Here is a 13,699-nt window from a genome sequence, read left to right as displayed (position 1 = left end):
CACACACACACACACACACACACACACACACTCAAACACCACTTTTCAAATACACTTCTCACTGACATCATGCTGGAATTGTCTCTTTGATAAAAGACTTGTCTGGTGTGAGGTGGATGACGGGCCATGTTTTTGGTAGGAGGAGATTCTCCCCTCAGGCAAAGCTGCTATTATCATGTCCGGAGGCCACCCACAGGACTGAAGAGACTGAACCAGAAAAGCAGTGAGGGAAACCACAAATCCACTAACCCCCTCAATAGAGCCCCTACAGCATGAGGCAAAGCTTCCAGATGGGCCTACTGATAGGCGCTGGGAGTCTCTGCAGGAGCCAGCCAGCATTCAGGACACAGTGATAACAACTAGTGTCAACAGGATATATTTAGGATGGTCTGAAGACAATATAGCCAGTTGTATGGCCTATGTAGGTTTGCGCTGAAGCCAAGGGTCCTCTGGCAGAGGGAGGGATGGGGGGAAAGAAGGAGGTCAGTGTTGAAATGAAATTCCTCTCTGGTTCTCAACTGGATCCAGAAAGTACACAAACCCTTGTTTACTTTATTGGACCTCTACAGCAGTGTTTGGCTTGTGTTAGTGGACTTGGAAACTCTTTCCTCACTTTTTACCCCCATCATCACTATCCTAATCATCATCATCTTCATCACAGTCTTTATCATCATCATCACCACCACCACATGTATTCAGTTTGCAAACGTTTTCATTATCGTTACCATGATCTTCATTATCTTCAGATGTACTTGGCATCAGCCTAACCACACATTTCTGCTATGGACTGGTTTCCTTGCAGAGATGTCCCTGAAAGAAAAATGCCTTCGCTTCCAGAATTCCTGCCATTCTTCCGGAGGCGCCGCGTTATCACTGGGCTTTGCTCAGGTCAGCTCGCCATCATCGGGTCAGAGCAGTCGCTGCTGTTGACAGCTATGGCAACTGCTGGAAGTGAGTTCTTCCAAGAAAGCGTGCTCGCTAGTAGCAACGCCCCCCTGTACTGAACCCTCTGCTTGCTCTGATCTCAGATCAGCTCCCGTTGTGTTCATGTAGGGCTGGTTTCAGTTTCGGTCCCCTCAGGAGCGTGAAATAGCTAAATCAAGGACAGAGGACAGAGGACCAGCCGAGCAGAGAGATGATGGCGTGCTGGAATGTTAGGTGCCTGTTGTTGTGCCTCCCTGTGTTCAGCCTCCATGGCTTGTTGGCAAAGCAACTCTTGCAGCACATCCAGGCACAACACGAGGTCGCTGCCTGAGCTGTGTCTCATTTCCCTGATGAAAGACAGAATCGAAAACAGCATCCATCAACTTCAGTTGAGTCACACACAGTCAGGACTTACCGTATTGCTAAACCTTCTTCTGTTTTGAGTTAAACTAAGATCATTTAAAGCTTGATCTGTTTTAATTGCGATAAATGCCAATTCAAACTTCAGTTCACAAGCACACAGTTTCCTACAATTTGGGTGGCAACATTGAGGACATGAGTAAAGTATTCTCTGTTTACTGCTGGCCAGGGTCTGGCCTACGTCCACTGCTCTTCATGGTGGGAAATGGACTCGAAATCGTGCCTTTGTCTGTTAGCACTGGTTGTGTTATAGTGTTGTGACATGAGCTTCAGAGTGAACCAAAACAAAAGTACACAAAAGTACCAGGTTTATGAACTCCATGCTTTCCCATGGTCATGCTGGCAGCTCCGGCGGCTAATAGATGATGTGCAGCCAAACCCACAGATGTGTCACAAATCCTGGCTCAGCTCTGAACGCAAACTCATTCAGTCCAATCAGAAGGGTGACATCATTCCTTGTTGATTTCCATTTAACTGCAGATTAGCAGCTTGCACATCATGAGTAAGAAATGCTCACTGTGGGTAGTAATTCTTTTGGGATGGCAGTTTGCTGTGTGAGTAGTTTTATTTAATGACTTTATCCCGAGGAAATTTCGTCACTGCGCGGAGCATCTGCGAGAAATCTGAATTGCGTTCACCTTTGGCTCAGTGGAAGCGCTGCCGGCAATGCCAAATACCCAAGACTGAGCCCCCGCCTGATCTACCTGACAGGACTTAAAGAGCTTGATTAGCGGGGACAACACATGTTTTATGCGCTGCCATATCCAGTTGCTCTCTAGGCAGCAGGAGATTAGCTTCTCCACAGTGACTTGCAGGATTCCTCTGGTGTTGTTTACGTTTGCACAATGAGCTTTTTTTTCCCCCAATGCGCAGGTTTGTCATACCTCCCCATGACCTGAGGCACAGGCAATCTGAGGGGCATCGGCTTTCAGGGCAACCAGTCAGGGGGCTATGTGAGGCGAAGGGGTTGGAGCGGGGAGCTGCCATTTTGTTTGAACTTGACAACTGGATGTTGAACTTTGTTAACTAATGCTTGGTTGCAAAAAGGGGACCTACTGTACGTCTCCTCTGCAGTGTCAGCTGATGTCTTCGTTATTGCAGCGCTGTCAAGCTGAGTTTTACTCTTTAGTCACCTTAAGTCCCTGTGGCTCAGATGGTCAATCACCGTGCCAACAGCACTGAGGTCAAGACTCTGTTTCCACATGGGAGCTCTTGTACTGAATTAATATGTAGTTACTCTGTGGAACACGTCTCTTTGAATAAAAGGACCCACTAAATGTAAATATAAATATGGGTTCATATGTGGCATTGGGGTTAGCAATTGTTGAAAGAATCTTCAGCTCCTGTCCAAAAAAAACCTTATGAAACCACAGCAACAGTATTAGTGGTTAAGGGCCTCTGGAACCCAGGGCTTCAATAAGAGGTTTCTTTCAATCAATATTCATTTCTCATTTTGTCGTTAAATACAGTACATTGTGCTCTGTCTTTGGCTGTACAGTTTGGAGGTCTTTGATGTCTCGGCCCTCCACTTCAGCAGCTAGCTGCAACATTTCCAGGTGATGCAGAGTAGGCGCTGAGAGACTGCTGAAGGGCTGTATTAGAGGCAGTATATACAGACATTATGTTCTTTGAGCTCATATTCCATTGAATCATTTAGCCCTCTTTTATCCTTTCAACCTACTGTATAGTTTTGTGAATTTGATCCTGAAACATTCCGGTGTTGACACTGTGTTAGTAATACTGTACACCAACTGTATGTGTACCTTGAACACTGGACCTACTGAAGCATTAGCTTAGCGATAACATTAGCTTAGCGACAAAAGCTTGGTATATGTTATGGGTATTTGATCTGTTTAATTCTTACATATTAGGAGTTGTGCATGGTGATATTTCCAGGGGTAGTACTGGTTCAGGCACTGATCTTAGTTCGCTCTTACTTTTCTCCCTTCCTCTGTACCATTTAGGTATTATCTTTGTTGACTTCACCTTTCAGGCAATGGGATACTCATACCACACAAAGACATGTTAAGAAATCCTGTTGCTTGATTGGTAGAGCAAGATACCAACAACACTGATATCATAGGTTTGAATCCCAGGAAGCACACACAGGTACACATATTGTAAGTCACTTTAGGATGAAAGTATCTGCTAAATGAATGAATGCAGCACAAATATATCCACAGATGTGTGAGATGTCCACACACACATAGCTTTCTAATGCTCTTAGATTGTTGTTTTAAAAGCACTTCAGTGCTGCATTCCATCCACACTGCTTGGGCCCAGCTGGCAGTGGCCTTGTTTCTCAGAGTGCTTGCAAAACAACACAGCCCCAGCATCCCGCTGCACTTGGCCCGGGCAGTTAACGGTGTCCCTGTTAGGCATGCTGTTAGCCAGGACACAGAGCAGAAGCTGCCGCCATGAAGGGAGAGATGTGCCACACTTAGAAACTGGGGCTGTGCATGGCTCTCTCCATATGGGAGCCATATTGGCTCTTCTGAATAACATCCGGCCATACAGGAATGACTTTAAGTGGAGGTGCTGAATGAGTTCAGTGTGCAGTGTGCTGCGTTGTGCATGGGGACCCCCTATGAGTGTGTCTCAAGTGCACCGCTGGACCACTGCAAATATGCTGTACATGTGGCTCCTTGCTCACTCACGTAAAACTTACACAAATATCCACCTCTCTCTCTCTCACACACACACGCACAAGTGCGTGTGTGTGTGTCTGAGAGAGAGAGAGAGATGGATATTTGCCAACAAATGTCTTATTGCAACAAAAGACAATACACAGACTTACACAACAATTTGATTACGATTCATAATGTAGTACATTCTTCCTTGGACCATGCTACACTTTTCCACCAAGTACTGTCATGACAATCATACTGGTAGTTTATCTAAAATCCCAATGATTGAAAGTGACCATTAAAGTGAACAGAAACTGACAAATAAACTAACTACACAGAAATATCATAGTCTCTATGATGAGGGTAATAACCAATTGAAAACAAAATGATGCCAATAGCTTTTTTTCCACTTAATTCAGTCATAAAAACAGATGTTGCTTTGTCCTTTGGTTGGCTTATTACGTGTTGCTCTTCTCTTTCATCAGAAAGAGCCTTGGTACAGTAGATCTTTCCATAGAACCAACCGTAAATGAACCGGAACATAGATAAATACCCTTAATGTCCATCCAGGCTCCTGTGTCTGTGTCGCAGAGCCACACACCTAACTAGCACCATCTGGCTAAGGCCCACTGGTTCTTTGTTCCATTACAGCAACGTGCTAATGAACAGAGATTGCAGTAAAATGGACTCCTGTTAAAACAGGAGTTCTCCAAAGTCAACAGTGATGTCTTTGTACCAATTCCGAATGAGGTAAAGACATCTGTGAAGTATTTGTGAGTGGTTGATAAGTATTTAGCTCAACGTTTTCCAGCATTAGTGGACTCTTGATGAAGGGAAAAAGACCTGATCTAAGCATGAAATAGTGCTGATTCAATCTCAGGCTTTTTTGCTCATAAAGAGGGATTTTTTTAATGTGTGAATGAGATTATTGAAGTGGATGCATGTTTGTCAATGAGAGCACAGGAGCCAGCCAAGTGCTTGTTTGTGAACTGTGTATTTGGCCTATGATGATGGCAGCGTTAGCCTCGCCAGATATGATGTCACAGCTCTGGGTCAACCAGCTGCAGTGGGCTGTGCTCTGTGACTCCCAGTGCATCTTGGGAAACTGCACCTGCTATGTGTCTTCTTGTTGCCTTCTCATTGGATTGGAAGAGCCAAAAACATCCGCCTTGCTGTAATGACGATGGTTAGTAGTCGACAAACATATCAGGACAGTTTCAACTTCACTATCCAGGATCCATTATCCACCATGGCCTAGTTTCTATACACCATAGCAAGGTGGGCTGACTAACACAAATGTCTTTGCTCATGTTAACGGCACCTTTGGCAAAGTGACAGAGCTTAAGGCCTTGAGGCAGTCTTCTGGGGGCAGGCTAACCACTTGGCTCACCTGCTAATATTATTTCCAGACTGAAAGCTTGAGTGCAGTTTACCTAGCAAAAACTAGACAAATATCAAATGGGTCATTTCTGCAGCGTCTTGCTATAGATTCTACCCCTTTTTGCATGTTTTTAATATGTGTGTATTTTGAAAAGGTCTTTTTCATTAAAAGAGCATTTTGTAGAAAGTCGACTTTTGGAAATGGCATGACGGTGTGCCCACTGGGATGCCGCTCAGAGAGTCCCCCCGTTGGGATGCGGCTTTGGTGCGGTCAGTGTAGCTAAGCCCATTTTACAGGAGCACTCCTGTAGCCCAGAGCATATTAGTCTGTGCTAATGCCTTCCAGATGAGGCTGCCTTATTCCAGTACCTTCGGACAGAGCGAGCAATTGTTTCCGCAGGTCTCCGTCGGTAACGAGGAGCATGTGTGTTGTGCTCGGAGCTCGGTCGCTTGGCCGCCACGACGCGCAGGAGCAGGGAGGGAGGTTGGATCGAACCATTCCGAGGCGGTTTTTGAGGGGAGTGGGGTGTCAGTAGGAAGAGAGTTCTTTTTGGCAGATGGTAACGCTTGACTGTCTAGTCCGTCTGGCAAATAGCGATGAATTTGGAGGCCTTGCTTTGTGCTTGAATACAGAAGCTCATTGACATAGACAAGGAAAGGAGAACGAGTTGCCAAAGCTGCTTTGCTACCTGCAGAGTAAATCTCTGAATGCACATTTTGGTCTCTCTTTCTCTGCCTCTTCCTCTCCCCTCTCTCTCTTTCTCTCTCTCTCTCTCTCTCTCTCTCTCTCTCTCTCTTTGTCTTTCTCTGTCTTCGCCCTGTCTTTAATTACCCAAACCCGGCTGATTGAGCTGAAGGAGTTTGGAGTGTTGTGATGTGCTGATGAGATCAGCTGGACGTGTCCTAGCTGCAGGGACACGGAACATACCGTGAGCTGGGTCCCGCTGGAGTGGGAAAGCCTGAGGAGATGAGGAGATGTGGAACAACTCTTTTGGCTGGAAACGGGCTTTCTGTGCCTGTTTCAATGAGTGCTTGTGAGAGTGCTTATGTGTGTGTGTGTGTGTGTGTGTGTGCGTGTGTGTGTGTGTGTGTGTGTGTGTGTGTGTGTGTGTGTGTGTGTGTGTGTGTGTGTGTGTGTGTGTGTGTGTATACAGTCAGTGTGCGTGCACTTGCATTAGGTGTGTTTGTATATTTGTGGAAATGTTTGGCGCATGAACAGTTTCTCAGCGTGTGAGTGGGTGGGGTGTGTGTGTGTTTCTTTGGTAACAGGGTGTGTTTTCTCTCTATTCTAGAGCGGGGTACCAAAGGCCAGCTGGACCTGACGGAGCTGATCGGAGTGCCCCTCCCCCCAGCCGTGGCCTTCATCACGGGCTTCGAGGGCTTCCCCGCGTACAGCTTCAGCCCCGGCGCCAACGTGGGCCGGCTGGCGCGCTCCTTCATCCCCGACCCCTTCTTCGCCGACTTCGCCATCGTCGTCACCGCCAAGCCCGCCACCCGCCGGGGCGGCGTCCTGTTCGCCGTCACCGACGCCATGCAGAAGGTGGTGCGCCTGGGCGTGGCGCTGGCGCCGGTGGAGGACGGCACGCAGCGGGTGGTGCTCTACTACACGGAGCCGGGCGCCGGCGCCACCCAGGAGGCGGCGTCGTTCAAGATGGGCGAGCTGACGGGCCGCTGGGCGCGCTTCACGCTGGCCGTGCAGGGCCCCGAGGTGCGCCTCTACATGGACTGCGAGGAGTACCACCGCGTGGCCTTCCAGCGCGGCGCCGGGACGCAGCTCACCTTCGAGCCCAGCTCGGGCATCTTCGTGGGCAACGCCGGCAACACCGGCCTGGAGAGGTTTGTGGTGAGTATCAGTGCAGTGTGTTTCTAGAAGGCAGATGCATTCTAAGTTCCACATAGGTTAGGACAGTGAGTGGGTCTGCTAGGCATATTTGTTACTCGTCATTTAGTTTGCATGCAGTTTCTAGTCCACAGTGTAATGAATGAGGGGATGTTGTGAAGGCAGTTTTGTCTAACCACTGTTGTTGTAATCTTGGTTGTTACATCTGCTGCACTTGAAATGAATGAATGCTATTGTAATGATAAGTGAATTGTACAGCTGGAGGGTGTTCAGGTAGGCATCGAGGGTCAATGTTGTCAAACTGTTGCTATTGAAACACTGACGAGCACATTTCCATGAACGATGACTAACCGCTGCTTTCGAGCTGTCATTCCACCATGATTGGGATTGAGCGTTGGCACCACCCTCTCTAGACCACCAAATCCTTAAATGACGTACCCACCGACCAAAATTGCGATGGAAGCGAACCTCTGGACTGGATGAATGATAATGATAGATGTTAGTCATTACTCATGGTCTAATCACACAGAATACATACAGTAGAACATCCGGCTTGATTTTTGTGACAAATGAACCTCTGGCATTATAGGGACGTGCTTAATATAAGGACATGCTTCATTATGAGGACATTGTTGTTTACTGGGACACCACTGGTGGACATATGATTTTGTTTTTAGGAGAATGACTGGATTTTATTATAGAAGGCCTCTGTACAATGAAATTTATTGTATTTCAATGACAATGAGCCTCATCATGCAACTTGATTGAAACTGTATTTACAGATCTCCCTGCAGCAAAACCTCCCAAATAAACCTGCTTCGTATTAAATTAGATCTCAGCAGCTTTGAAGTCCTCATCCACCCTCCCAACACAAGTGTTTGGCCACAGGAGACGTTGTTGATCTCCAAACATATACGGGATCTCGTCTCCGCACCGCAGACGCGGAGTCTGAGAGCTAATCAATCAGAGGTCGGGACACGAGGCATGGGACTAATGCCATGGTGGCTGACCACAGCGCCCTGACAGCGTGGCAGCAAGGATGTTTAACTAAGATGACATCAGGCGCGGGTGCATGGGAACGCTACAGAGTCATGAGTCACAGTGGATGTGTTTGGCTTAAACGCTGTTTGGCTACAACCGCTCGTGTTGATAGCTTGCTCGTCACACCATGGCAGAGTGCCTGGTACAGAATCAGGTCACTGAATATTGTTCAAACCTCAGGCAACAGTTTGTGTGGGGATGCTTGCTGCTCTTAAGTTTCATATAACGTCCTCTAAATGTGAGTGAATGTAATATATGAAATCAGTAATTGGTTATTGCGTGAAATTGTTCTGAGATCTATTACAAGATCTTTGAGCATGGAAGGAGAACTTCAGTGCGGACAAGTGTATGATGGAAATTAACGGTTGCCAAAGGTGTGCCAGGTGCCTGTCATCAGATCGACAACGTGTTGTTTATGCCTGAGTCCCATCTGTTCTTGTTCCAAACATACTGTCTGTTAGTGAGGTTCACAGAAAACCACAAGACGCTAAATATTTATTTCCTGTGGAGCTTGAAATGGTCTTGCAGTACAGGGAGGGAGAAGACAAAACACGAACAAAGGTGTATTCTCTATGGGTGATGCCTTAGATCAGGAAGGAAAAGTACCACTGTTGTTCTCTTTCTACCTATCTGCCGTTCCTCTCTCCCTCTCCCACCTTCCCCTCTTTTTTCTTTCTCCCACCTCTTATCTACAAAGGGCCCGAATTTAAATGATTCAATGATTGCTTGTTGATTGCTTTTTGCCTCTTGAGTGGCTATACACAAAGTCCATCATTTCAATTGGGGTGCCCAGTGTCTCTTCTTTCCATCCCCTCTTTCTCTTATTCTCTCTCTCCTCCTCCTTTCTCTCTCTCTCTCTATTTCTGGCTCTCACCCTCCTCTCCGTTCTGGTACTGGAGCTGCAGTTCTTGAGTGTTGAGGGCAGGTGTTGTGGGTCAACCCCATGGCCCGCCCGCAGTGAGAGTGTTTGTGCTGGACGTGGCCCCCGAGGCTCTGCATGTTCACCTGAGAGGAAGAACAATAAACATGCCCTGTGGCCGTGCGTGCGTGCGTGCGTGCGTGCGTGCGTGCGTGCGTGCGTGCGTGCGTGCGTGCGTGCACTTGCAATACACAGCGCCCCCACTGTGCGGCTGCCTGCTAAGGAGCAGCCTCAGCAGGACCAACCACTGGCTGCAAAGCCCCCTGCTATAGCTGGGCACAAGTTCACTGACTGGGCGCTTTGTCCAATAAAACCCAACCTTATAAAAACGCCGGTGTACTTTTCAAGCTTGATTTCTCCCCCGTTGCAAGGGCCATCTCAGTTTTACACCGCTTATTTGTGCAAATTATTTCACTTAAGCGGATGCATTACGAGCCATAAGGCTATGCGTACGAGTTTGTAGGGAGGACGGGGATAATAGCCCATAATAGGCGTCCGAGACGCGCAGTCCTGAGCCATGTGCTGCGTTGGAGAGTTTTGGGCTGGCGTTGGGCGCGCTGTGCTCTTGATTGGTCAGGGTTGCCAGACAGGACTCCTCCGCAGCTGTAATTGAGAGCAGCTGTGCTGTTTGAGGACATGGCCATGGGTGTCCAGTGTGCCTCTGGCTCGCCCAAGCCTTGGCCTGAGAGATGCTGTATTAAGTGATTGGCTTTGATGGGAGAGGATTGCACAAGTGTGTGTGTGTGCACAGATAATCACACACACGCATAGACACAAATGCATGCATACACACACATGCAAACACACACACACATCTTTATCTCTCCTCTCTCTCCTCCTATACGCAACCACAACCACACCCTCTCTCTCCAGCCAATGTCTTTCTCTGTCTCTCCCTCTCATACACAAACACACATACACATGTACACACGCTCTCTTTCTTTCTATGTTTTACACACACACTTACGCAAAGACAAACACTTCAGAAATGCCATGCTTTGGGCTAAACCTGATGCCAAAAGACAATGCTTCCCAGCTGACATACAAAGACACACACACACACTCACACACACACACAATGTATTGGCCTGACTCCCAGTCTTATGAAAATGAGTGGAGTTGCAATGGGTTTCGATGGTCTACCGCTCTTTTCCCTCAGTTTCCTATTTTTGCAACAACGGTACTTGGCCTCTGTCTCTACTAGTTGAACGCAGTGCAGCTAGCAGTATTCCATCTCACCGTGTTCTCATAAAGGCTCCTCGTGGAAAGTTATCTGTATTGAGAGAGGAACTTACTGTATATCAAAGGCTCCTCGTGGAAAGTTCCTTCTGCCGGACAGGAACTTATATAATTCATCTGCTGTTGTCATCTTAGTTCACCTCAGCCTTCATTGTCCAGTGTCCGGTGTCCGAAATATGAGAGGGCATGTCAGAAGATAGACCAGGTAGTTCAAGCTGGGCTCCAATAGATTGCCTTGATGACATTTCCATATGTGATGGCACCATATCAATAAAACTGAATTTAATTGAGATATACCAAGCTAGTTCTATGAAGAGATAGAGTATTTTCTTCTGTCTCTTTTAAGTTGGGCAATCAAGGCTGTGGGCCAACATCACCTCACCCTTGTTGGGAAAGAAAAGTTGCATTTTTGTGGTGTGTGTTTGTGATGTCCTCTGTTAATAAAAAGAGCATTTTTGAAGGCTTTGAACAGCTGTGTTTATTCCCCACTTTGGGGGGGAACCGGCAGTGTGCACAAGGACAAACAAAGCCTCTACAAAGTGACCACCAAAGTCAGTGTGTGGCCTGTACACAGGTCCATCCGAGGTTAGTGAAGCCATTTCAGTTCACTGCTGTCCATTCAAGTGCGACCATAAAGAGCCTGCAATTCAGGTCCTATAGAGGGGCACTTCTGCTAGTCAGCTTGCACTGCTGGAGCAATCAGCGGGCCAGAATGGTGACATTGCATATCAGTGGTGTTGACCCTACCTTCAGGTAAACAGACATTAAACCTGCTGATGGTCTTTTGTGAGGAGATGAAGGCCATGTGGTTCTTCTGAAGCTCATCTAGCTTATACTGCAGCACTGTTATGACAGTGGTCTCCTACTTGTGCCAGTGAATAGGCTAGATGAAAGATCTGCCGAAATCTGTAGAGAACTGATTGTAGAGAAGAAGTTCATGTTTGGTTCATTTGGTTGATGTCATTCAGGTCAAGAAGTTCATAGAAGAAACATCAAAAATGTGGTGGGAAAACCCATGCTTCAATTATATTGGACATAAATAGGCGAAGAGGGAAGAAGCGTTACTTCATTCTGCTCTTTTGATATCATAAAGCTGAGACCCAGGAGGATGCAGAGATGTCGGAGTCGTGATCCTGTGAATCATCCGACCCCTCGCTACAAGATGCGGGGAATTCCCTCCTCTGGAGGTACTGGGGGATGATTCCATTTCTCCGGTCTGCACGCATCCCTGCAGGAAGCATCTCCGTTCTGCTGCTGGAACCAAAACCATGCCGTGCTTCCTGTCAATAATCAATCGCCATGGGAACAGAGCGAAAACACAACACCCTGCGCTAAGCCATCCTTGAAGGAAAAAAAGAAAAACCCCACATTTGTTGAATCAAAGGGAAAAAGTCTTGAATGCATGTCCTGACTGACGCGATTGGAGATTGAATAAAGGGGAACATGATTTAATCTCTCCCATCCTGAGAGCACTTGTGTGGAGGAGCTTCAGCTTGGCAGACAGCAGCAACAGGTCTGGTTGTTGTTCTCACCCCACATCGGTGTTAGGTGTGGTTCTCCCTGTATGAAGTCATGGAAGAACAACAAGCACAGCTACTCTTACTGTTTACAAGGATGCACCTGTATCAAACGTGTCCAACACACAGTCTTCCCGTTTATGAGGACACACCTGTATCAAACGTATCCAACACACACCGATGCTCCCTGCGCTTCTCTATGGAAAAGCTCAGAAGTTAATAAACCATTCTAATATTCGTAAATTTCCCCGTGAACTTTTAACAAGGTTTGATGTTTTTTTGTGATGTACAGTTTATTAGCAGCATCTTGTAAATGTTGATCACTTGCAAGCTGTTCATAAATCTCTTGTTTAGATGCAGTTTTTGGAGCCTTGCTTGGCCTGTTGAGTTTCCACTGGGCCAGGTCCACGATGATGCCTTGTCTTGTGTGCACCTCCGCAAAAAGAAAGGCTATTTGTGTTTGAGGCATATTTTTAGCTTTATTTCTGAGCTTTGTTTACTGTATTTGCAGATGGGCTTGATTTGACCGAGTTAGGTTCTGATTTATCGTACTTCTCACCCCTAAGCACTTGTTTTAAAGTGAGCACTCAGATGGAAAACAGGTGTGCCTTGGCTGGAGGAGATGGGGTTGAGGAGGAGGAGGGAGGGGGGGGCGGACCTGCCAGCAACCTTGCCCTGTTGTGCTCTTCTCTCGCTGGGGATGTTCCAGGAACAGGCCTCCTGATGCTTAATTCTGTGTTCTCTTTCGAACAGCTGTTACAGAGAAAGAACAATGCACAGACAAAGTAGGAGGAACATGAATGGATCTGCCATATCCCATGTGCATCCACAGACATTTGCTGTTCAACACATCAAGAATGTCCAAATAATACCATTTCTCTCTGTTTTATTTCTCATCCCCTCTTTCTCTCTCTCTCTCTCTCTATCTCTCCCAATTTCCTCCTCTGTTTTTCTCTTTTTCCTTCATGTAGGGTTCCATCCAGCAGCTGGTGCTGACCCCTGACCCCCGGGCCCCAGATGACCAGTGTGAGGAGGACGACCCCTACGTGAGTATTTCTCATTGGCCCAAAGCGCACTACCATTATTGCTTTCCTTCTCAGACTGTAATCAATATTGTTTTCTATACGGATCACTAGCTACTAGTCAGACTCTACAACATACAACTGGCCCACAGGCATAGAAGATGAAGACAGGTACAAGAACCAATACAGAGCTTAAGTGTGAATGGTGCAGTAGACATAACTTTATGTTGGTTTTAGCCTTCAGTTCTAAAGTGGATGCCTAGCTGGTACACTCGATTCAAGGTCATCAGCATCCAGGCCCTCAGTCTGAAGCTCTCCACGCACTCATGGAAAGGAATGATTAACAGTCAAGGTTCGGAGAGGCTCTTTGAGCGGTCAGTACATGAATTAGCCTATGTGGTTGTCTGAAGGGAAACTCTGGAATTTGTAACCAAGCAGTCTAAAGGGGAACGAAGACCAGCCAGACTTCAAAGCACTAGCTACGGTGCTGATTGACCACTTCAGCTTGTGTTGCCTTTGTGTGGTGACCAACATTCCACTGCACACACAAGAAAGGCTGCACACGTACTGTACTGTACTGTACGTCATGGTGCAGACAAGCAACACACAATAGCAGTGATGGCTTAGACCTTTCACACTACTCTTGCTCATCAAAGACGAGCACAAAGTGCCCAATCTGCTTCTCATCAAAATATGTTGAATAATAATGAAATTGACAATAGTACTGTCAGTCCTGGGTCTTTGTGTTGTGGAAGGAAGCAAGAGGCAGA

General features: G+C 46.9%; 1 protein-coding gene across 2 annotated transcripts in view; it reads left to right on the top strand.

The window, feature by feature from the left end:
• col15a1a (collagen, type XV, alpha 1a) overlaps positions 1-13,699 on the top strand; it is a 93,933-nt gene that overhangs the window by 32,918 nt on the left and 47,316 nt on the right. For both annotated transcript variants that reach the window (XM_062521294.1, XM_062521293.1), the window contains exons 3-4: positions 6,644-7,194; positions 12,879-12,953. In XM_062521294.1, the coding sequence (XP_062377278.1) occupies positions 6,644-7,194; positions 12,879-12,953 (626 nt within the window). The remainder of the gene's footprint in view (positions 1-6,643; positions 7,195-12,878; positions 12,954-13,699) is intronic.

Source organism: Sardina pilchardus, chromosome 19 (assembly GCF_963854185.1).
Source record: "Sardina pilchardus chromosome 19, fSarPil1.1, whole genome shotgun sequence".
NCBI classification, from domain to species: domain Eukaryota; kingdom Metazoa; phylum Chordata; class Actinopteri; order Clupeiformes; family Clupeidae; genus Sardina; species Sardina pilchardus.
Note: the sequence above shows the minus strand (reverse complement) of the source record. Positions and strands in the feature narration are given on the sequence as shown.